Source organism: Python bivittatus, unplaced genomic scaffold (genome assembly GCF_059951505.1).
Source record: "Python bivittatus isolate LINGU-HERP-01145 unplaced genomic scaffold, Pbiv_v1 ctg000350_np1212, whole genome shotgun sequence".
Classification (NCBI taxonomy): domain Eukaryota; kingdom Metazoa; phylum Chordata; class Lepidosauria; order Squamata; family Pythonidae; genus Python; species Python bivittatus.
This window is the reverse complement of record NW_028277074.1, coordinates 34,099,023-34,124,505: the sequence shown is the minus strand read 5'-3', so window position 1 is coordinate 34,124,505 and position 25,483 is coordinate 34,099,023. Positions and strand designations below refer to the sequence as shown.

The 25,483-nt window shown below is 38.2% G+C and overlaps 2 protein-coding genes across 6 annotated transcripts in view; one reads left to right on the top strand and one right to left on the bottom strand.

Annotated features, from left to right (window-relative positions):
- Nucleotides 1–8,356, top strand: part of BMX (BMX non-receptor tyrosine kinase) — a 28,624-nt gene extending 20,268 nt beyond the window's left edge. For all 5 annotated transcript variants that reach the window (XM_025168976.2, XM_088144911.1, XM_088144912.1 and 2 more), the window contains 6 exons: nucleotides 337–553; nucleotides 1,700–1,764; nucleotides 3,725–3,843; nucleotides 6,387–6,544; nucleotides 6,780–6,874; nucleotides 7,097–8,356. In XM_025168976.2, coding sequence (XP_025024744.1) covers nucleotides 337–553; nucleotides 1,700–1,764; nucleotides 3,725–3,843; nucleotides 6,387–6,544; nucleotides 6,780–6,874; nucleotide 7,097 — 655 coding nt within the window. In that variant the 3' untranslated portion in view covers nucleotides 7,098–8,356. The remainder of the gene's footprint in view (nucleotides 1–336; nucleotides 554–1,699; nucleotides 1,765–3,724; nucleotides 3,844–6,386; nucleotides 6,545–6,779; nucleotides 6,875–7,096) is intronic.
- Nucleotides 8,357–8,950: 594 nt separating this feature from the next.
- ACE2 (angiotensin converting enzyme 2) overlaps nucleotides 8,951–25,483 on the bottom strand; it is a 38,188-nt gene continuing 21,655 nt past the window's right edge. The window contains exons 10-18 of the mRNA XM_007431880.4: nucleotides 25,313–25,457; nucleotides 22,574–22,672; nucleotides 22,151–22,273; nucleotides 21,251–21,423; nucleotides 16,073–16,131; nucleotides 13,150–13,250; nucleotides 10,769–10,885; nucleotides 9,459–9,653; nucleotides 8,951–9,184 (exon numbers count right to left, since the gene is read on the bottom strand). Of these exons, the coding sequence (XP_007431942.2) occupies nucleotides 9,076–9,184; nucleotides 9,459–9,653; nucleotides 10,769–10,885; nucleotides 13,150–13,250; nucleotides 16,073–16,131; nucleotides 21,251–21,423; nucleotides 22,151–22,273; nucleotides 22,574–22,672; nucleotides 25,313–25,457 (1,121 nt within the window). The 3' untranslated portion in view covers nucleotides 8,951–9,075. The remainder of the gene's footprint in view (nucleotides 9,185–9,458; nucleotides 9,654–10,768; nucleotides 10,886–13,149; nucleotides 13,251–16,072; nucleotides 16,132–21,250; nucleotides 21,424–22,150; nucleotides 22,274–22,573; nucleotides 22,673–25,312; nucleotides 25,458–25,483) is intronic.

Below are 25,483 nucleotides of genomic sequence, written 5' to 3'. Positions count from 1 at the left end.
AGAAGAAGCTTTTCTCAGGAGGAGCACCTCAGATATCAAATTTTTTCCCAGGGAAGCGTGCTTTGCAGTCTGCAGTTTAGACTGATAAAAAGTGATCTGTTTCCTTCAATGGATCACTTTTGTCACAAAAAATGGAGGTGCAAAGAGCTTAGGCCAATTGAACATCTGGGAGCAGCCTGGTGCTAGGGTCGGAGTACATGGAACGTTTCCTCCAAATTTTTATCTCATCTATGCAATTATTTAGTATTGCTTAATTATAAAGTTTGTATTATTAATTATTCTGTGGTCTTTAAAATCAATAATGTATAAATTTTATAAACCGCTACTTTGTTTTAGGAAGCTGGACCACCCCAAACTTGTAAAACTATATGGAGTGTGCACCAAATTGTTTCCCATGTATATAGTGGCCGAATACATGGCTAACGGCTGCTTGATTGACTATTTAAAAAGCCATGGAAAAAAATTACCTCAGCCTCAGCTTGTGGAGATGTGTTACCATGTTTGTGAAGCAATGACTTTTCTTGAGAGTCACCAGTTCATACACCGAGACTTGGTAAGTTTTCAGGAAGCGTAAGTCCACAATGCGCTTGCCTGCATGATTTTCCACTAAGCTGGCAGTAGAAGTGTGACAGAGCTCTCAGGAGCCAAATTGTTCAGTATCTGAGACAGCTGCCAATCAGGATAAGCTGTGATGGACTGGAATGGAGGAAGGGGGGTGAAAACGGTGCTCTCGTCTCCAGAGCAACGCTCTGGAGATAAGCGGAGAAAGCTGGTGCATCCCTAAACATTCCAGAAGATAGTAGAGAGTTGTGCCTGGGAACTGCTGGTCCGTCTGAGAAGATTTCTATAAACAGGTGCTGGCAATAAACCTTGCTGATTGAACCTGCATGGTCTCCAGGAGTTCTTTGGGCTAGGCCTGACATAAGCTAATTGTAAGGAAAAACAATTGCTGCCTCTCTTGCCCTGCCTTCGAGATACCGTCTAAGATTCATGAATTCATTTGAATGTACAAATAAAAAAAGATAATAGAGCAATATGTAATGAAGCAAAGCAACAGAAAAATAAATCATGTACTTTTTAGCTGTGTTTATTATTTGCTAGTACAGTTCTTTTCTGGATACATTTGTTGAGAAATTTTTGGGATGAGTTAGTTGGCCTTGCATCCTAGAAATTTCAGTGAGACAGAATCCAAATGCCGTTACACTGGCATATCAATTATTAGTTTGCAATTCATTATTTGGAACCACAGGGTTATTGGGAATTTGGGAAGCTGGTGCAGTACATCTAGAAGTTTAACACTATCCCATGTGTGGTTTTTCCCCCTCCATCTCAATCCCCATGTTATTTGCCTTTTGGAGTTGGAGAGGGCACATAGAAGTAACTTCTGTCAACCTCTCCTCTCCTCTCCTCTCCTCTCCTCTCCTCTCCTCTCCTCTCCTCTCCTCTCCTCTCCTCTCCTCTCCTCTCCTCTCCTCTCCTCCCCACATCTCACCCCCCCAAAAAGTTTGAGGCAGTTCAGTGTCCTTTTCTAATCTTTTGTGGTTGATTTAATGGAATTGAAGGGAGGAATATATTTCCTTACATGCCAATTCTTTCAGAACCAAGTTTCAGGGAAGTAGTCTAGACCATAAGTTTTTAATTACACCAAGTTTGGCATCATATCCCTTTTGGTCCTGATAATATTGTATTCTTTACAAAGGCTGCTAGGAATTGTCTGGTTGATGCTGACCTAATCGTGAAGGTATCTGATTTTGGATTGACAAGGTAAGCCACAGGCAAAATCTTTAGCAATAATGTGAAATAGACTTTTGAATTTGACACCCTCCAAATGTGACAGAGATCAGTTTACAGCATATAACTGCTTTCCTAACACTCAATCCCACATTCAGGAACTTGCTTCTTGCAGAAGGTTGGAGACACGACACAGCTAGATCAGTTGCTTTATTGCAAAGAAAAACTAAGCCATATACGCACCAAAGTTCTGCTTAGTTAAGAACAATGAAACCTTGATGTAGCCCTTATTTAGCAAACTCCAGATGCAATGGATGCAAATTTGTGTCTGGACATCCTCTGAAGTAATGGATGAGTCCACTGGGTCTGATGTACCCTGGATTAGGAAGTTAATTTTACATTAATTTTACATAATTCATGTCAATCTATGTCACTTGTGTAATCATGTAATTCTATTCCAATGGTGTTTTTATACAGTATAATGATATTACACAAATGATTGTAAATTGTGACAAATTATATAATTTGCAATTTAACAAACTTTGGGGATTGAGGCACTTCCTCTTCCTTGAATTGGTTGGTTGAATTGTTGTTTTACTGTACAGTATATATGTAAACACATATACATGCACAAACACACACTCCAGAGTTTAAATTCTTGGCCTTCTACCTTTTTGAATCAATGAAAACATGGCCATTTCATTTATGGTTCTGAAATTGGGAGGCACCGACTCATTGTTCACATAATTGGCCTGGGAACCACTGGTTCTGCTTCACCATCTTCATTCCTTCCTATAAACTCTTTAAATGCTATTCAATGCACATAACAATAGTGTCGGGCATAGAAAATGGAATCTTTACTCTTCCTTTTTTTGATTCTGATAACATATAGGAGACACCTTCGTCAACTGATTTATTCAATATAAACTAAATGTTTGACATCTTTTAGGTTAACTATTTTGTGGAGTGGGGAGGGGGAATATAATGCTTATTCATTGTACAGGAAATTCAAAACCTTGTGCTATTTGAATTGGTTCATTTTAGAATCTGGTTCCAGCTCAGCCAGGAATTAAGTATAAATTCTTGGACAGATCCTCATTCTATTGAAGCTATGTGAGAAAGCCTTTACTTGATGATAGCTTTGTATGGCCACCTTAAAAATGAAGCAGTTTATCATGGCCATCCACAGGGGGATAGAACTTGCATAGCAGTACTTATGTCATCTTCTGACAAATCCACAGGATGCTGCAGACACTTCTATAAGGATGCTTCCATTAGCAAAACAAGTGGGTTTTTTTCCTCCACCAAAGTTTTAAGCAATGGTGGAGAAGTTCAGTGTAAGTCCTGAAGCAGCTGCAAATTTAACTCCCAACCTATGGTTTAAGGGGTAGGCAATAATTACAGATCATGAGTCGTGAAGCAATTTCCCATATTCTCTTCCTCAATGGGTTTTGTCTGGAAAGAAGAATGGTCCAAGCAGTGGTGGGAAATGTTAAGTTACACAAAAAACGGTGATGACATCTGGAATCCTTGATAGATTCCATGAATGAAACAAATGGATTGCAAACAACAAAATTGCAAAAACAGCAAAAATTTATCTGGAAGCAACATGTATTTTTTTCCTCACGATAATTCCTCAGCTTGACCAGTTAAGGTGACCCACATTTCATATTTAGTACATGTATTAATATATGGGTTTAATTATGCAATTTGTAATCAATTTATTCTACATTTTTGGAAGAGTATCAAAGGATCCCAGCACATATCCTCTGTCAAATCTAGTTTCTATAAATGACTGTTTATATCAGATATTTGAATCCATTTAGTCTTTCTAGAATTACAACTTCTAAAAAGACTTGTCTAAATAGATTTGAAAAATAGCTCAAGATGAGTGTGGTCATCTGACTTTCCAAGGAGAATTAATTCAGATGTCTTTGTGATAAACCTTTCCTCTGTCCCTGTAACAGCTTCAATGCTGAATATTTCCTTGCAGGTATGTGCCAGATGATCAGTATATCAGTTCTGTAGGAGCTAGATTTTCAATGTTGTGGTCTGCACCAGAGGTTTTTAATTATACCAAGTTCAGCAGCAAGTCTGATGTATGGGCTTTTGGTGAGTAGGTAACATAGCCATTGGAAATACTCTGTAAAATGTGGAAAAATAGCTGATGTCATGGATCTGAATAACTGCAAAAAAACCTGATCTAACACAGACTAAGGTCATAGTGCCCCAGGGAACTTGAAATAAATGGGATTTGTGTGGTGTACATTACTGGAAGATTGTGGCTCATTATTTCTTTATTAACTATGTTTACATCACTGTTTCTTTTAATACAAACCTGACGTTTGTATAGCTTGTACAATTATAAAAATAGGTAGCACAATATAACCCATAAAAAGCTGTATTTGGAAAGTAAATGTCTGAGAAACATGAAAAATTACTGTATTTATCGGCGTATAACACGCACTTTTTTCCTTAAAATTTGGGGCTGAAATCCTAGCTGCCTGTTATATGCCGATACTCAAGCAGCAGGGCTGGGAGAGTGGAGCCTTCATTTGAGCCAGGGCTGTAACCGGGGCAGCTCCAGAGGTGAGAGGGGTGAGCGAGTGAAAACCAAGCTCCCCAGCACTCGCACAAGTGAAAACTGGCACTGCCCAGTGCTCGCCCGAGCAAAAACCAGTGCTCCCCATCTCACGCGAGCAAAACCGGAGTGCCAGTTTTCACTCGTGCGAGATGCGGAGCTCCGGTTTTCGCTTGCTCGCCCACTGCTCACCTCCTGCTCTGTGGAGCTCAGGTGCTCGCGCGAGCAATGGGGAGCGCCAGTTTCCTTCGTTCAAAGAGGGGCTTTTTCTTTCATATTACGTATTTACCTTATAAGTGGTATAAATATTAATTAGCAAAAAGTTCAGGTCTCCCTTTATTTTGCTTCCAAGTCATTTATTTTAAATTTAATTTTTTTTACTCAAACTTCCTTCTTAAAATTATACACCTGTGTGTGTTATAGGCCGATAAATACGCTAATTTTTTAAAAGATGTCTTTCACTCTGTGAAAGATCACAGAGAATATTATATAGTACAATTGTTGGTTCTGGCCAAAGTTCTAGGAAATAGAATAGACTACTATCTTGCCAGAATTGCACCTCCAAAGCAATCACCTTCTTACATAGCTGCGTCTATTCTGGATTTTAGCTGAAACATCCTTGCAGGTACATGAAAAAATATGTCTCCATTATTATAAGAAGAAGAGAGGCATGAACTAACCTCTGGGCTGAGAGGGAAAGTAATCCTATAGCAGAAGTCTTCTTGGTCCTTTGTTAATATTCCTGAAGTTTATCTCAGTAGGATGGGAGAGGCTCTTTTTTCTCTTTTGATCTCTTTCCGACGTGCTGTTATCCCATCAGACTTGCCAAGCTGATATTCTTAGAGATTATTGCTCCCAGTTACATCTAAGGGCCACTTGGAAGGAGGAAGTTGGTAACTGTAGTACAACACAGCAGGAGGAAAATGGGGAAGATTGCCCTAAATAAAGGCTAGGTGCTTTTTCACTGGTAAAACAAATAAAATGTTTCACCAGATGAATGGAAAACTAGCATACATAGGCTGTTGTAATAGTATAAACCATTAAAAATATAGCAGTTCTAAAAATTATAAATTGCTAAGATGCATCTAGATCGAACAATTTCTAGAGACAAGTGTACTTTATATCAGTCTTTGATTTTTGTGGGCCATACCTGTCCATTTTGACTATTTCACAAAATTGTGAATTCTCCTGCCCATACAAAGCTCTCTCTCTGCTAAAGCAGGACAGGCATCTCAGAAGTTTTATGCAGTTGCGTGTAACCCAGTCACCTGAGATTGCACTACTGAATTTGGCAAAATTGGTAAATGACAACGGTACATTCCCCCATACTTCTCCACTACCCCCAAATAATGATAGGGATGGTAGTGGGAAGCAAGCTAGTCCCAGTCCAATTTTAACAAACCTCAAATCCTTGTAAAGTATATCCATCACGTCACTGTAAGACCTCCTTTACAAGTTACCTGCTCTAAAGCCAAAGTAACATCTTGGTAGATTGAAGGAGATTGAAATATTTACACTGTACATGTATTCAAGCCCCTGCCTATTCTTTATGGCCTTTGACACAAATTTAAAATTGGCTCAGTAGGTTGATTGAGAATATTCTCCTATTACTACCAGATCAATCTCCATAAATACCTAGAAAGTTATCCAGTTTCTAAGGTTCTAAGGTTTCAATTTCATTGGCGGATCTTTGGCCATAAAGTTTATACTATAGGAATGTGGAAAATGTCTCAGTCCAGGAATAGATATTCTTGAGAACTCTGGAAGATTCTGTTTCACTCTGGATCATGCCAAATGTCCTCTTCCCCCCTGCCATTCCAGGGATAGTTCAACAGTTTCATGAAACAAATCCTCAGAACCTGAAGTGGTTTGAGATGTTCTGTTCCATTTCCAGATCAACACTTATTGCACATCCCTGTTATACTATATTTTGGTGGCATACATGAAAGCAGGATAGGAAGATTGTTTTTAAGGAAATGGATAGAATGAAACAATGTATAATTTTAGAAAACTTCTATAACATATAAAAGAGCCTTTGTTTTTGTGTTTTTCCCCATTGTGGATACATCTGCAGGAATTTTAATGTGGGAAGTCTTCACTTTGGGGAAGGAGCCCTATGGTCGATATGATAATATACAAGTGGCTGAAAAGATAGGTCGTGGTTATCGGCTTTATCGCCCAAAATTGGCTTCTACAGCAATCTATCGAATAATGCACAGCTGCTGGCATGAGGTAGGTGCGTTGGTCCATTTGGGGTTTAGGGTAGGAATTATCCATCCACATTCTTTGGTGGAGAACTTTAAAAGGCCTTTTCTACCCATTTCTAATATATTTATATAACTTATATTTCATTTTATATTTCTATAAATCCTACTTGTGGAACAATGTATTGGAAAACATCCTGCATACAGTAAAATAATATAAAAATGACAAGTTCTGATCTTACTGAATTCTCTTTTTTATGCAGCTGCCAGAAAAACGACCCACCTTTCACCATCTGCTTTCACTCCTGGAAGCACACAGGAAAAGTGACAAACCTGGGAAACGAGTTCATCTTAAATGGTGCTTCCTTTCTCCTCTTTTTGTTCTCAAGAACGCTTATTCTAGGGCCATCTGCTTGAAAAACAGATTACATCCTCTGTAATGTAGATTACATCCCCTACATTACAGGGGATGTAAGCAGTAAAACAGCTGAAATATTGTTTTGCACATTGCACACTGAAATGTTATTTGCTTTTTAAAGATTTTGTATTTAAATTAGGTATGTTTTTGTTTTGTTTTCAGATTAAGCATGAATAGTGGTACTGAAGGAGGCAGGAAAGTCTCCACTGGACAGCAGAAAGCAGTGAAGAAAGAGGTTTAGTCACAGCGGGTATCAAACTACTACTGATATCATCCCTATTATACAGTTTTGAAGCAGCCCTTGAAATTGTTGGGTTATAAATTTTCTGTAATCTATATCAGTGCAACATCATCATTTATTAGACCAACTCAAGTCACAATAATCTGAAAACTTTTGAATTCTCAAACGCTTCATCAGGAACAATTGCACCATTTTTTTTTATCTGAGTTGTCTAACACATTTATTTCCCACATGTGAATTATGGAATTTCTTTTAGTCAACATAATTAACTTTTTTTTTTTTTGCATGTTTGTTCTGGTTTGTTTGTTCATTTAAGTATAATCCTGAAACTTTTAGAAATCGGGGGGGGGGGGAGTATTTTTTATCCCATGTGTTAATAAAATACTTTGCTATTATTCCTTTCAATTATGTCTTCAGCAAAGAATATATAACAAAAGAAAAATCTTATAATTGGGAAATAAAGTGAACTACAAAACAGGGTTCCAAAGTTTATGCAGTTGGTGTCAGATTTTTTTTTAGGGGTGCTTAAAGTTTACTTACACAATATTAATATCTGGGTGGGAAAAAGGAATATCTTTTTAGCATCAGCTTTTAGTAAGAATACAACAGCGAAGTTGAAAGCAAGAACTTACAGTAGACAACATAATAGTAATAATGCAAACCTGGGAAGGATTGTTAGTTTACAGAAAAACTCCAAAAGGTTCTAGACAGGCTTGAGCAGCGGGCTGAAGTGAATAAAATGGAATTTAACAGGGAAACACATGAAGTTTGGCAAATGGGTAGGAAAAATGAAAGGCACAAATATAAGACGGGGAAGATCTGGCTCTTACAGTAATACATGTGAAAACAGACTGGCCCAGCTGAGCATGAGCCAGCAGTGTGAAGGAGCTGCTAAAAAAGGCAAATTCTACTTTGAGGTATATTAGTTGGAGCATAGGGGAAGTTGTTCCACAATACCTGGCCTTGGTCAGACCCCACTTGGAATATTGTGTCCATCTCTGGGCACCACAGTTCAAAAAGGACAGTGACAAATTGAAATGAGTTCAGAGAACAGCTGCCAAGATGGTGAAGGGTCTGGAAGACAAGCCCTATGAGGAATGGTTGAAGGATTTGGTGTGTTTGGCCTAAAGAAAGTTGACTGAGGGGAGATATGGTAGTAATTTTCGAATATCTGAAAAAGTTGTCACATAAAGAAGATCATGACCTATCTATTGCCCCAGAGGGCATGATCAGAACCAATGGAACCTACATGGAAGTAAGTTCAGACTATACATGAAGAGGAATTTCCTGATAGAACAAGCATTCAGCCAATGAAACAGACTGCCACATGAAGTGGTGAGTGCTCCTTCACTGACAATCTTCTTCAACTAGATGGTCATCTATCAAAGCTGCCCTAGATGCATTGAACAGGGATTTGACTAGATAATCTCTGAGATCTCTTTCAGCTGTATGATTCTGTGAACTGAGAAGCTTGAAGACTGTTTCAAGGATTTTTTTTTACCATATGTGTTTTTATAAGTGACACCTCTATATTATGTCTGATGAGGCAAATAGCAACTTTGTATGGAGGTGTGTGATTATAATCAGACAAAAGGCATAGTAGTCTTGGGGGGGGGGAAGACAAGTACACAGTTTTGATCCAGAGATGACAACACACAACTGCTTTATTAAAAAAAAAAAAATTGGGAAAGATTAACTGGAGGCCATGGAGGAATTCAGGTTGAATTCTATGCAATAAGGTAATGAGTTAAATGAATTCAGCAGTGCTCCACAAATCTATTTCTGCTTTACAGATCCTTTATTTTTAGCATTATCTGTATTAATGTGTCCCTTCAATGTCAGATTGTTGGCCGCAAACATGCAGAGATCCATAGGGCACACCAATTTACTTGGTTGGCTTTTATAAAGTTGTTAAGGCAGCTTCATCCTGTTGAAATGCTGAATTGCTTTCTCCACATTCCTCATTAACAGCAGTTTCAATGGCCTCAGTTTGTGCTGTCCGTTTTTTCCTGCACATAAAAATAATAAATTGACTAGTATTTAACTATTAAAAAACTATCAGCATTTGCACAGAAAACATACTGCTTTTCTAGTAAAGTTCTACTTAATATCAGCCTTGAGAAACAACTGAGATATAGTAGGTATTGGTTAGAAGCACTGGTGATACATATGAACTGAAGACGGGCCAGATCAAAACTATGTTTTGTTATATTTCCATCTCTTCTATTGTACAAAATGAACCTTTATCGATTTAAGTGTACAGTATCCATAAATGCCACTTACTTTTTTCGATCTTTCTGTCCAATAATGATCAAGGTGACGATTCCAATCACTACAATACCAATCACAACTCCAAATACTACAAGCCACACAGTGATGGGTGATTCATAAGGTGGTGCCAATGTTGGTAAGATGTCAATAAATTCCAAAGTTTGATCATTCAGTTTGAAAGCTTCATTGATACGTCCCCGAGACAGTCTGCAAATGGAGTGGAAATTTTTCTTTAAAACGTTTCCAGGCATTCTACTAAAGTGTTTACTGAAATTGTAAAGCGAGCCTGCTGTGATATGTGTTAACAAGTATTGAGTGCTTGCCCTGCCTGCCTGCCTGCCTGCCTTCCATTTTATTTATGTCTCAGATTTTCTGCTATTTAGTTTGGCTTTTTCCATTTTATCAGTAAGTATAAAGTTATACATTCACTATTTTTGGAAGCCCCATTGACAATTTTCATCTTCCCTGTAGTACACTTAAATGTTTCTAGACTTTTAAACTTTTTTAAAGCAATCAAAGACACATTTTCTTATTTGATTTGCCTTGTAATTCAGTTTTTGTTTTCCAGCCTTATGTTGCATTCATTATAATTTATTTCACATAAGTTTTATGTGATCGCAGTCTAACACTTCAATACTTTGTCAGCTTACTTTGATGCAAGCTGTATTGAATTTGGGGGTGAGGTGTTGATATGTAGTAGAAAATTGTTAGATTTAATCTTAGTATTAACATTTAATGTCATTAGACTGAATGCTGATGTTCTATGACCATAATAAAGATTTAAGATGATGATTATTATATACATGACTTGAAATTGGAAATGGGCTATTTTTGTTGACTTTCTCACTCTTATTTCACCCCCCAAAAATTTCATACTCTGTATGTGCTATATGAACTGATTATCAATTTCTGGGGTTTTATTATCCTTTTATTGTTCCAGTGATGTTGATCAACTTATCAACATCAATATTACCAGGTTTTTTTCATGTCTGAACCTGGTTATTCATACAAAGCATGATAATTTAATGTTGCTTATGTGCCAATTTATCCACTTACTCATACAATCTTTGCACTCTATTTTCCTGCATTTAAGAAAAAAAACTAACTCTTTTTTTGGACTGAATACAGCTCCTGGTGACTTCATTAATACATCCATGCAGTTTTCTTGAAAATAACACAGAAGTGATTTACTACCATGATTCTTCTGGGAAGTGTTCTGACTTCTCAATCTTAAACTTATAGCCCTAGTATTCCCTGGAGATCTCCCATCCAAGCACATATCACTCTGCCCCAGTTGATTTGTTTTCAGTCCAAAATTTCACCTGATTGCATCTTCCACTTCAGATTTAGGAACCAAATCTGAGACATTGTTTGGCATGCTGACTGTAAAATAAAAGGAGATCCTCTGTGTCACATCACTCACATGAACATCGTCTGTTCTGGTAGGGGAGAAAATTGTATTGATTAGAAATATTCAGGCTTAAAACCATCTGTGTTAATTTTAGATACAAATTATATGCTAACAAAGTGATCCCTATTTTTGTCAGTGGTATATGTGCATTGCAAACATTGACTAATAGATGCGCATATTTGCAAAAGAGTGGAGAAAGAAGCTCAAATAGCTATCAACCCAAAAGTGCATATTTAATCTTTTATGAAATATCCAATGTGAGTCAAAATAAATGGGAACTAGTTACTAAAATTAGCTTAGTATTCTCTACACAGGAAATAAGAACTTTTCTTCCAGGAACAAATTTCTTGTGTCTCTGCTTCTGGCAGCCTTACACAAATGATTGGAAAGGCTAAAGCAACATACTGTTCCACTCACAAATATCTTTATATCACATATTTCTCTCTCTTATCTTGTTGCCACCTTCTCACTCCAGTTTTCTTGACAATATTTTCCACTTTTCTCCTCTTTCTTTTTCTCTCTGCATGCTTTCCTCCTTTTCCATTGCTCAACTGAGCCATATGAAACAGTCTAGGGGTATGAAAAATAGAGCTCAGCTGGTGGTGTGGGCGGAGAGAATTTACTCTTTTCTCTCCTGTTTGCAAAAGACAACTAATAAGAATCTGAGAGGGAAGATCTGATAGGTCACAGATAAAGATTCCCTGCTCCTGATTTACTGATTTAGATGTATTTATCAGTCTTGTATACAGACATCTTTCAGAAACAACTCTTGGCAGGTTAGCTGTATAACAATACAATACAGATGCAATAAAACTTATATAGTAAGCCAAAAACTCAGTCCAATCCAATTCAATTAAAAAATCCCAATAAAGTAATAGTAAAAATTAAAACAATATCTAAAACAATCATCATAATAGCCAAATAGCATCATCAGCTAAAAAAAGCTCTTTGAAGGGCTCCATCTTAACTTGCTTCCAGATCAACGATGGGGCCAATCTAATTTCTAGGATGAGACTGTTCCATTGAACCTAGTCCATAATGGAGAAACAAACCACTTGATCTTAGTTCCCTGACCTAACAAATGTGGGGAATCACTGTAAGCCTGTCTTAGGATGAATGTATTGGACAGACTGTATCTAGCTAGAGAAGGCAAACCTGTAAGTATCTCAGTTCCAAGCTATACAGGGGTTCATAGGTTAAAACCAGCACTTTGAATTGCATACACAACCCTATTAGCAGGGCCTGCAGTACAGGTTTATGAACTTGGCAGCTTCAGCCAGCTAATAAGCAGCTGCTATACTCTGTACCAAATGTATATTTTGAATGGTTTTCAAAAGTAGCCCCACAGGGACAACACTGCAGTAGCTCAACAAAGTAGTGATGAGGGTATGAGTTACAGTGACAAGATCTTCTCCCTCCAAGTAGGGCTGCAACTGGCACACTAGTTAAAGTGGGGCAAAGGCCTTGCTAGTCACAGTGTCCATGTGCCCATCCAGCAGTGGCTGTGTGTCTAGGAGGATACCCATATCTCAGACATGCTTCCCCATAAAAAAAGAGAAGTTCCATCCAATACATTTATCCCAGGACAAGCTCTTCGTTGTTCCCTACTTTACTCTTAAGTAAGGGGATGAAAAGCCAGAAGATGTTGTTTTTCTGTTGCAGCCTGGCTCCAGGGAATAGAATTTTTATAATTAATAATGCTTAATAATTAACTAAGCCTTCAAAATTAAGGCTTACCCCATCTATTACACTGTTCCAGAAATTACTTAAGATAGGGCTGAAGACAGAGGGCTCTGTGGTTAGTATGTCTTCATCATCTTTATTATTACTAGTTTTTATTACTGCTATTATTGGTAATGGATAATAACTATTGCATCTGTTTTTATGATATTAATTTTTACCATGGATATTTTTATTATTAAAGATATATTATGGATGTTTTAATTGTTGACTGTTACTGCAAACTACTATGTTTCTGCACTGGATTAAGTGGAACGTAAGTGGAATGTAAATACACACATACTGTACATATATATATTTTAAAATCTAAAAGTAATCACATATGAGTGGTCTCTGCAAGAGAAGAAAGGCAAGAGGAAGGTCACGGCAGTGCAATTGAAGCCTTTCCCCTTTTGGATTTGCACCAATGTTGCACATCCATAAAGGGGCGGGGCTTTGATTGTGCTGCCATTGCTGTTATCTTGCCTTGTTTGATCCCCACCTGCAGATACCAATGTCACGTATATACTATAAAAAAATCCTCTTCAAAGATAAAAGGAGGAAGACACTTACTGAAATAGTACGGTTTGATTCTTGATGTCTAAAAAGTACTTCTGCATAGCATAGGCGATTGTTGATTTGAATAAATACATTTCACTCTCGTCCCATTTGTACTGTAAATTCAAAGTGACAATTAGACGGGCAGTTGCATCTTTAGATAAAAGGTCCCTTGGAAGTACTTTTCAAACAAATTACCTACACCTTACTGGGAACATCTCTGTATACATGATTTTATCTATGTAACTGAACAGGTAATTGAATTCAGATGCAATGTTAGGATCTCTACAAATATAAAGTCAGCAATATAGAGTCAGCCTTCAAGCTATTCTGTGGTCACAGGGATTCCCCCTTTCCCCTTCCTCCAATGCAAGTGAATGAAGTTATTACCATTAATGAGAAAAAGTTTCCTGTGTCAAAAATTAGCTGAAGAAGAACAGAAGCCAACCCACCACCAAGGATCCCCCATCCCACTTCAGCCAATATTCAGCAGGGATTGTTACCCACCACTTCCCTATCAACTGAGGTATTTGATCTTAACATCTCCCATAACATCCTAGTAGAAAAGATGGTAAAATATGGAGTGAACACAGTGTATATCATTGGCTCCACATCATGCTGGAACAAAGTACTGATGACATACTGTAGGGCTCCATTCAACATGTTTATAAATTGGATGAGGGTTATAAAATATGCTTATCACATTTATGGATGACACAAAGATAGGGAAGGAAGCAAACGTCTTAGAAGACAAAATCAAGGTTCAGGCTGGGATCATGTATAAAAACCAACAAGAGAAATTGCAACAGGGCAAATGCAAAGTCATTCATTTGGGTAGGAAAAATCAAAAATATCAGTATAGGTCTGCGGAGACCATACTGGGCAGAAACACATGCCAACATGAGTATCTTGTTGAATCATAAACTGATTATGAGCCAATATGTCGTGTAAATGTAATTTTAAGGTGGATCAGCTGAAGCATAGTGTCAATATTAAGAAAAGTAATTGTTTCCTTCTATGTCAGTCAGACCACACATAGAATATTATGTCCAGTTCTGGGCACTGTATTTTAAGGCAGACATTGAGAAACTGGAGCATGATCAGAGAGCAAGCAGATGATAAGAACCCCGCAAATAAAAAACTTATGAAGAATGATTGAGGGCATTAGCACATTTAACTTAGAAAAGAGAAGCCTGTTGGCTGACATAATAGCTGTCTTGAAATATCTGAAGGACTATGCTGTAGAAGATGGGGCAGAATTGTCCAGAGTTGTTCTCCAGTGTTTCTGAGGGTAGGACAATATCAATCAATCAATCAATCAATCAATCAATCAATCAGTGGGTGGATATTTTTAAGATGGCGATCCAAACTTGACGTAAGGAGGAATTTCCTGACAGTAAGAACTGTGGAACAGCCTGCCTCCTGGAGTCATGAGTATTCCATCACTGGAGATTTCCAAACAAAGGCTGAACAGCCATTTATCTGGGATGGTATGAAGATTTCTTCCCTGACCAGGGATTTAGATTGCAAGACTGCCCCCCCCCCCCCCCGGGTCCCTTCCAGCCCTAAGACTCTTTTATGTTTTTTTAAAATTATATTAAATTAATTTTAATGTTATATAGCAGTTTTGACTTGTTTCCTATCCAAATAAAGGCAACTTTTCAGAAGTAAAGGTAGAAGAGACTCTGCAGGGTCCCCCCAAGGGGCCTTGCAGACTATAAATGGTCCTAGGACCTCAAGATAACTACTCTGATTTAATATGGGATTAGATCAGAATTTGTACTTGTTTCTGGGACTGGAAACTAAGATTAATTCTAGAGGTAAGGTCCTGGAGCTATAGTTTATTATTAACATTTATACATTCAAAGCAAGTTATTTTTTGGGCTGTATCCAGCTTGTGAGATCCCAATATAGAAAAAGGAAATAGAGCAGAAATGATTCACTCCATTGCTTCCACTGTTCATTCCTTGCTGCATATTGTTTTTATACACATTTTTGCATTATTTCTTTTCATATACTTCAATTTTAAATTCTCTGGAGAACAAATTAATTATAATAGAATATGAAACTGTACCTGTGGTATATAATGCTTTTAAATAATTTACATTGTGATGAGGCTATCCACTTTTTGACAAGTTTCAGCTGATTTAGTTAATTTGTGTCCTTATTAAGCAATTTCTTAATTGCATGAAATAGTGGTATATTTAGTCATTCTAAACCAGCATAATCTGAGTTTTCTTTCTTCCTTTAATAGTTTCTCTTGTATTCACCCATGTCACTGAAAATAACGGATGTTAAACTTTTTTGAAGTTTATTTATTATTAAACTTTGGCCTTATCTTAATTTAGTCCATCTAGCATGCGTAATACAAGTAGTAACATTTTTTTCCAGTCCAGCTACATACAGTACAATAGAAACCCCAGCTGCCACAGAACTGTGATTTCAATGTCTTTAAGCATACTTCTGCTATATTTGGATGAATCATTTGCCCTCTGCAACCGATGAATGTGTGCAAAGAAGATGATCAAAGCTGATAGGGATTTGAGTTAAAAACAAGTTAAAAAAAGAAGTGATGATGTCTAGATTGTATAGCATCAATTTAGATGCCTTTGCCTATGATAAACAAAAAAGGACAGAAAATCTCAAATGTCAGCTAAAAATAGTGTGTTGTATGAAAGCCCAAAACTTGTCAAAGGGATTTCCAATTGCATTGGCCTTTTACACAATAAACAATTTTTCACAGATACTTAAGACATTCTCCACTCTTTTTCTGTTTCTGTTTCTGTTTCCATGGCTCCTCCCTTTTTCCCTATCACAACCTTACTGCTTGCCTAAAGCCAAGGATTATCTTCCATCTTCATAGGATTGCACTGTGATCTATTTTCATTTTACTTAAAAAAAAATCCTAAATAAGATTAACCTGACATCATCTACTCACTGCATCATCACCCAGTGCTGTTTTCAAGCTGATCCTCACTTGGATGGCATCCTTAGAATCTAGATTTAAAAAGAGAAGAAAATTGAAAAGTATCCCAGCATTTCAAATTAATTTCCAACTCATGCTGCGTAACTGATGCTTGGGGAAGCAAGAACACATCCTTCTATTTACCAGGACTCAACTTATTTTAACCTATACGATATTATTAAGCAGTGAAGGTATGTTTGAGTCTGGGGAAACCCTAATATGATCTTATCACTAGTTTTTGCTTTGTCTACTGGCAGTTATGGTAAGGCACAATGCTATCGTACCAATATATAGGTACTTCAGGTATGTTGAAGCTCTCCATATTTTATACATTGCTCAACATGCTTAATTTTATGGAACTGTTTTGTCAGTGATACTTAATTATCCCTGACTAACAAAGATTCCAGAAAACACAGGACCAATTGTAATATCACAAACACAAAACTATTGTTTCAGCTTGGTTGCTATAGCAGCATGTTTAACATCAAAATCAGTCTCTTCTGTTTCTGCTTTTTGTAGTGTGGCCTCCAACTTCTTTATCTCTATTATTTGAATTATTTGTTCTAAAGATAGTGGAATAAAGAATGGGAAAAGACCAGTGAGAGTGAGGAGATGTTAGTGTTTCTCTTAACTTTACAAGGGAAATGCATAAGCAACAACAAGATTATGAATTGAAGTTCATTTTTTCTTTCATAGATAGAGTATTTACTATGACCAGAAAGTCAAGATAATTGTATATGAGATTTCAAAAAATAAAATGCATTATTTCAAAAAGGACAAGATGAAGTTTCCTCCTCTCCTCTTCTCTTACTGGCATTAGAACCATGCTAAGAAAGCAAAATTTCAGGAATCAACTGGCAAATTAAGAGCATAAAATTGTATTCTAGTGGTCTGGTACTGACAGTTACTCATCCAAAAGACTCCTTCCAATCAACAATGGAATATTTACAGTAGTAGAGGTCAGAATCTGGGTACCAGATCTCTAAGAATAAGACACAGATAATTTTGTGGAATCTACAAGAAGAAAAAAGGCAGCAACAATTCAATCCTGTTGAGCCCGAGGAAGTGGACAGGGATCTTGTTGTGGTTGGTTCGGCCACTTCTGTATTAGATCTATGCCCCTCCTGGCTGGTCAAAGCTTCCTGGGAGGGGACGTGTGATTGAGTCCGAGTAGTGGCTAATTCTTCCTTGAAGGAGGGGTGGTTCCACCAGTTCTTAAGGAAGTGGTAGTGCACCCCCCTCTCAAGGCGCCATCACTCTACCCAACCAGTCTGGACAGTTTTCGTCCAGTTTCCAGCCTTCTTTTTCTAGAAAAGGTTGTGGAGAAGGTGGTCACACTGCAGCTTCAAAGAACTCTGGATGAAATGGATTATCTGGACCCCTTTCAGTCAGGATTCAAGCTGGGGTATGGGATGGAAATGGGATTGATTACACTCTTGGTTGACCTTTGGCAGGAGAAGGATGGGGATAGTGCATCCATCCTAGCTCTTCTTGACCTCCCAGTGGCTTTTGATACTAGCAATCATGATAACCTTCTGGACCTGCTCCAGGAGTTGGGGATGGGTGGCTTGGTGCTCTGTTGGCTCTTCTTCCTCCAGGGCCAGTCGGTGTTATAGAAGATAAGAGGTCTGATCCGTGGCCCCTACTTGTGGGGCCCCTACTTGTGGGGTACCTCAGGGCTTGGTTCTTTCTCCCTTCCTGTTTAACATCTACATAAAGTTGTTGGGTGAGATCATACAACGGTTTGGGGTGAGATATCACCAGTATGCTGATGATACTCTGCTTTTTTATCTCTACCCCACGCTGCTTGAGTGATGCCATGGACATCCTGTCCCAGTGTCCAGAGGCTGTGGGGGTCTGGATGGGGTGCAACAAACTTCAGCTCAACCCAAGCAAGACTGAGTAGCTTTGGGTGTTTTGACCTTCTGGTGCTGGGGACTTCCCATCATTGGTCTTGGATGAGGTGGCACTGCCTCAAAGAGACCCAGCGCACAATCTGGGGGTCTTCCTGGACTCACAGCTCCTGCTCAAAGAGCAGGTGGCAGCTGTGGCTAGGAGGGCCTTTGCACACCTTTGGGTTGTGTACCAGTTGTGCCTGTTCCTGGACCGGGAGGCCCTACTTACTGTCACTCATGCCCTTATCACCTCCCGTCTGAACCACTGCAATGTTCTGTACATGGGGGTGCCTTTGAAGAGCATTTGGAAGCTTCACCTGGTGCAGAATGAGGCAGCACGGGCAGTAAATATTGCCAGTTATTTGGTGCATGTTACACCTCTATTCCGTGGGCTGCATTGCCAGTGTGCTTCTGGTGCAATTCAAGGTGCTGGTTGTCACCTTTAAAGCCCTTCAGGGCTTGGGACCAGGTTACTTGAGGGACCTTTTGTCCCCAGTTGTTTCTACTCAACTGATCCGATCAGGCAGGATGGGCATGCTTCGGGTCCTGTCAGCTAAGGAGTGCCAGTTGGGGGGGGGGGCCTAGAAGACGTGCCTGTTCGGCCGGAGTGCCCGCCTTATGGAACATTCTCCCTCCAGAGATCAGGATGGTCTCAACCCTGCTGGCTTTGCGTAAGTCCTTAAATACCTGGTCTGTGGCCGGGCATGGGGCCCTAAGTGTGTGCAGGGACCTGTTTTGTGCTTAATTTAGTCATTATGATAGGTGCTTTATTCTCGGCTGCTATGTATTCTAATGTTTGCATTATTTTAATTGTTTTTATTTTAAAAATTTTGTTCACTGCCCACAGTCACTTGGTGAGATGGGCAGCCATACAAATAAAATAAAATAAATTTGCAACAAGCAGCAATGTTTAATATCAGTACCAAATCTGGGAATTTAATTAACCAAAAACAATAAAAATATTGAAAAGTAATTATTCCCAGATCTAGAAAAATATAATGAAAGATATTTTAAGATTAAAAAATATGTTCATCTTATTTTCATCTGTTTTGGCTGAGAAGAATATCAACAGTAAATAAGAGTATCTTTCCAAAGCTTAACTTCTTATTCTAAATTATGCCAATAAGAATGGCAAAAAGACATTGAATCAGTGGCACAAATACTGTATCTAATTTAATTTGTTCAAATAAAAGACTGAGGTTCAAACTCTGGATTCTAAAAGATGCAAAAGAATGAGGTAGGCTAACTGCAGCAAATTTTAAGATATACCATCAAGTTAGTTGTTTGAGTTGGATTACAGTGGGATTATACTATATAAGCACTCAGCCGGATTACCTCTATGGGAGGAACAACACTCCAAAAGTCCTGTATAAATATCTTTGGTCTTATACAAATAGGACTTTCCAATGTGTATAAGATGATTTGATTATATATAGCTTATTAAAAGTATGGGACAAATATAAAAGAAAAATAAGCCAAGGTTTATTGTCTCTTGCTTCATATTAAAGTGGAGAGAGAGCAATTCATATAAATTGCAAGATCTAACCTTTAATAAAACAAGGATGAAATCTTTTGAGGCTCTCTCCCTAGAATGATAGAAAAGGCTCTTTGGTTTCAGTTCAAATAAGCATAGTTCAAAAGGAAGTACAAAAACAAGACCTGACAGAACTTGACATGCTTGTAGCACAAAACTCAGATAATCTATTGGGGCTTATATATAAGCTGTTAATAACGTGACTCAGAAACTGAACAAGTCAAAGATTACATGAGTAAATGGATGTGATATTTAAACCCAGAGAAAACTGGTACAAGATGCTTTTTTGATGGTATATTATTCCAGTGTTGATTGGCAAAATAGACAATATATACACAAAAAATCCTGGAAATGTAATAATCAGGTTGGATCCTTTTTTTCCTGCCTATTGGTGACAATGTAACAAAATCCAGCTATTCTGGAAGATGATTGAATGAAAAGAATGCAACAAATTTTAAATAAGGACTTTCTTTTCTTGCTAGCTGTTTTTCTGTTATGCATCACTAAGCCTTATATTTCTAAAAAAGCATATTGAGTTACCTATGTACATGATAACAGTTGCTAGAATACTTTATGCTTTCCACTGGGAATTACACCCAATTCCTTCATTAGAGGACTGACAGACCAAGCTCTGAGAATACGCATTAATGTCAAAAACAAATTCATATTTTTTTAATAAATAAGTCTGATACCTAACTTTATTTGGAAACCATTTATAGATTACAATTCTGCATATAGATTTCTGCAACATCTGAAGTTTGGTTTCTCTTAACATAAGTTCTTAAATTCTCTTTGATCAGAATTTAAAGAACGGACTGTTTCAGATTGGCTAAAAATTGTTATAGATTGTTATTTATTTATTAATCATTTTTAAAAGAATGGGAAGAAGAGAACTAACAAGGGAAAGTAGGGGGGAAAAAGGAAAAATAATTGATGCAGAAATATCAGTAAGTGGGCAAAGGAGTTACCAAGATTGTACAGTTAGTGCTCAGTATATAATTGATAAAAAATTAAGCATTAAAAAACAAAGTATATTGAATTATTATGAGAAAGGATTTGAATCTCTGAGCTGAGAACCAAAAATTCTTATCATTACTACTGATGATTATTATTTTGATTGTTTTTTTAATCTTTGACCTGAATCTAATAATAGCTTTTAAAGTGCCAAATTGATATATGATTATCTTCACATACTGTCTTAATGCAATATTACTAGCAGAATAACAGAGGAAAACTTTTATTTTTTTTTTCTTAACAGTTTGTCTAATTTTTACAGTTTGTAAATCCCTCTTTCATTTTCTTTTCTTCTTTACCCCCCCCCACCCATTTCTATCCTTAAGTATCTTTAAAAATAAAATAAAGATTAAAAAATGAATCAAAATAGAAAGCTATGCGATAAGGCTTATTACACTGAGCATTCTTCCAACCACCTAATTAATTTAGGCTGAAGTTGTAAATGACTGTCCATCACAGATTTCCAGCTGAGTAGCACATTATTTTATTTATTTGTTTAAATAAATAAATAAGTAAATAAATAAATAACTTAAAATTACTAATGTATACTTCAAAATATTCTTATTTACAATTCAAAATGCTACTGAAATTCTTGTTTTGTTTTGTTTTTTCAGTTCTTTCCCTGGAATGGTCAAAGAACAGCACCAGTAGAGAAGGATGCAAAAAAAAAAAAGTGACATATATATTACACCATACAACAAAACCTACATGGAGTCCAGTTTGTATTCCAACCAACACTTTCATCACTGTTGTTTTTCTCCAGCCACTTTAATAAGGGATCAAAGTAGTGAAGAAATGGTGCTGCGTCCAACTTTTGGCTTCCAGTAATACTTTGTAAAGCCTTTGTCCAAGGCTGAGAGCTACCCAAAGCAAGCATCTTCCTATATGAAGAAAGACATATGAAGTTTTACTCATCAGTCAGACACACAGTGCTAAGGGAAGACAAAGATTACTAAATTCAAGAAGAATAGCTGTATGTGAGTTATAATCAGCACCAGCGAAGACTGGGACAAATGGCTTGAATGAATAGGGTAATAGAATTCAACTGTTACAGTTAAACAGAGGCCAGATTTTCTGTTGTCCCTGCCTGAAGCTAGAGTGAAAAGTAGTCTCCTTGGAACACAGAAAACTCTTAAAAATAGACCACAGAACATGGAACAGAACTTCCTCTAGGCAATTGCTGTTACAGCATAAATGCAATCTCCATATAATATGACGTATCTCTAAAATCCATAAGAACTGTATAAGGTCACCTGAATTATTGAGAGATTCCCTTTAGATTTTGGGGTTCATATGGCTGTTAACAGTTGTTTTTCTCCCATCCAGAATCTAAACCTATATTAGCCTGTTTGGAACTTAAACAATTGGGAGGGGAATTTGACAGTGACGGAAAGAGATGAGAGAGACTTAATTTCCATCTTATCATCGGTTTCTTCTCACTTGGCAGTTGAGCCCTTCTGGCTCTATATTCTGCAAATAAAAAGCAGCGGATGGATTTTACAGCAGAGGAAGACCAACAGTATTTGCAATGCTATCTGGAGCCCACAGTAAGAATTCATTTCACTACAGCTATTCAAATGATGAACAGTGCAGCGAGTCCTTGGTTACCTCAAGATCTGTCCAGCAGCTTTAGAATTAGAAATGTCACATTTGTAAAGTTCCCCTGTGTGACCAGCAGCTTTGCAAAGTGCCTCTTGAAACTGGAACTGATAAATGGTCCTTGTATAATATCTAGAAAAGGGAAAAGGAGGGGAGAAACCAACTTACTGATGAATACAGTAACGATACCAATGTTTTATAAAGTTAGTTTTCTAGAAGCAATATTAAAATGCCGATCATATTGAGTTAGCTCGTTCAGTGTATCTGCTTACGACATGTTACTGTAATTCCCATTGTTGTTTTGTCAGGAGAGACTACAGCTGTGCAACGCTTTAAAGTCGTGCTTCAATTTGGGGAATTCAAAAAGAAATTGAAATTCTTTGTAACAAAAACAATAAACGCAAAAGAGTAAATAAGAGTTAGAAGTCACACCTTATGAAAGAGTAGTCATTGGCAACATGAAACAGAGCAGCAGGATCACAATATTCCTCATTGTGAGGCAACGGTTCCACAACCCCAACCATCTCCTGCCTGCACAGAGAAATGGCTCCATTAGAATTTGAGAAGGAAGCAAGATTTCAAGTCAGACTCTTGGGTGTATTAAGAATTCAACTGCTAAAAAAATTCTCAATGTATTATAAGAGCATTTGCCATGGTAATACACATACAGTGAATAAATCCCTCAAATAAAAGAAAAGAATTGTGCTCAGGGCAGACATATCAAGTACATTCACCCTCCTGATAATGTAATAGCTTGAATCAGAGCCTTGTTTTGAACGGCCCTTGTAAGGAACAAAGGCAGATCCTGAAAGTAGGCTTGAATGTTGAGGGGCTTAGAATGAAGGGCTTTTTCAGTGTTCCTAAGCCTGTTTCCTTTCTGTCACTCTTTCTGTCTGCCCTTCCGTAAATTAAGAGTTATTGTGTCTTTGGAAGTTGGGGAGGGAGTAGATAAAGGGATGGGTGCTTGCTCTGATGGGAAAATAACTGAGACTGGCATATCCTAGAGTTTCAAAGTGTTGCAGTAATCCTTCTCTCAGAAAGGATAGAGCATCTCATCCCTTAGGGTGGGCTCAGCCTTCTGCTTGCTACTGGATGACCCTTTTTTTTAACTCTCCAAGAATAGGAGGAGACATGCCCAAGTGATATCACCAGAGACTACAGGAGGGTCCTTGTCCTTTATTTCTTTATTTACTAAACACATTTATATGGCCACCCTTCTCACTAAATGTGGCTCTGGTTGGCATACAACCAGCCGTTAAAACAATATCACAACTATTAAAACACTTTAAAAAATAAAGAAAAACAAGATCAATAAGATAAAGAAAAACAAGATTGCAGGAGAACATCCATCTAAACACAATATAACTATCATGCAACCATGGGATCCCCAAGGTTGCTGGAAGGACCACGTATTCAGGGCCTTCCTAAAGGCTAACAGGGATGGGACTAACCTTGGGGGGATGATATTCCAGAGGGTGGGAGCCACTGCAGAAAAGGCACATTGGGTCCTGTCAGATGGAACTCTTTAGCAGACAGGACCCACAAGATACCCCTCCTGCTAGCCCTGATGGGATGGATGGATAGAAAGAGGAAGTCCCTCAAATAACCTGGATCCATGCCATGTAGGGCTTTAAAAGTCAAAACCAGCACCTTGAATTGCACTTGGAAGCAGACTGGCAGCCAATGCAGCTCATGAAGTAGAGGTGTAACATGTGCCATCCTAGAGGTACACATAACTAACTGTCCATGCAGCCACATTCTGCACCAGTTGAAGCTTCCAGCTACTCTTCAAGGGCAGCCCCATGTAGAGTGCATTAAAGTAATCCACTCTGGAGGTGACCAAGGTGTGAGTGACTGTGAGTAGAGCTTCATGGTCCAGGAAATGGCACAACTGGTGTACAACCTGAAGCTGTGCAAAGGCCCTCCTAGTCACAATTGCCACCTGCTCCTCGAGCAGGGGTCGTGAGTCTATAAAGACTCCCCAGATTGAGCACTGGGTCTGTCTGGGGTAGTGCTACCCTATTCAGAACCAAAGATGGTAAAGTCCCAGATCCAGAAGGCCCAAAATCCCAAAGCTACTCAGTCTTGCCAAGGTTCAGTTTAAGCATGTTGTTCCCCATCCAGACCCCCACAGCTTCCAGGCACCGGGATAAGACATCAACAGCATTGCTTAATTTGCCAGGGGTGGAGATGTATATTTGGGTATCATTGGCATACTGATGATACTTCACCCCATAGTGACGGATGATCTCATCCAGTGGCTTTATGTAAATATTAAATAGGAGTGGAGAAAGCACTGAACTCTGCAACACTCAACATAGTAGGGGCCACAGGTGGGACTTCTCACTTCCAATCAGCTCCAGCTGGTACCAGTCCCATAAGGAAGAATAGAACCAGCCCATTACTGTGCCGCCCACTTCCAACCCACAGAGCCGATCCAGAAGGATATCATGGTTGATGGTATCAAAGGCTGCCAAGAAGTCAAGGAGAGCAAAGACAGATGCTCTACCCTGTCCCACTCCTACCAGAGATCATCCAAAAGCATGACCAATGCCATTTCCATCCCATGCCCAGGACTGAATCCTGACTGAAAGGGGTCCAAATAATCTGCTTCCCACTGAAGCTGCTGTGAACCACCTTCTCCACAACCTTCCCTAAAAAAAGGGAGGTTCAATACCGGATGAAAATTGTCCACTGTGGTGGGATCCACCAATGGGTTCTTGAGGATGGGGTGGACCAAAGCCTCCATAAAGAATGCTGGAATGACTCCTCCTCTCAAGGATGAATTAACGAAGTCTAACAGAGACTCAGTATATCTTAGTACATCTATTTTACACCTAAAATACTGCTATATTCAAGGCTATCATCATAGGGTATTTGAGACTCCAGGCCACACATGACTGGTTTTCTATCCCTGTTCTATGGTATAACAAGAGTATTCTACCTAGAGAGCATGTTTTAGCAAATGTCTTGTAAGACCGATTAAGAAAAAGAGAACAAATGTACTTTCAATAAGAACTCTTTCCATTTTTATTTATTTATTTATTTGATTTCTATAGCCGCCCATCTCAACAAGTGACTCTTGTACTACTAATAAATATTTACTGAGCTAAAACATCTCAGCATTCCAGAAATGTTTCATACCTTCTTCTAACTGTGTCTTTTACTTACTTCAGTTCCCACCATTTCTTCATCCATTGATCTTTAGGGATTTCCTCAGCAAATACCATCCATCGCCATTTCTCCAGCATGTACGTGAAAGGCATTGTTCCGACAATAGTGAGGGCCTGTTTGAGCAGAAAATTTATATCCGTTTCTGGAAAAGAACAACATTAATTGAAA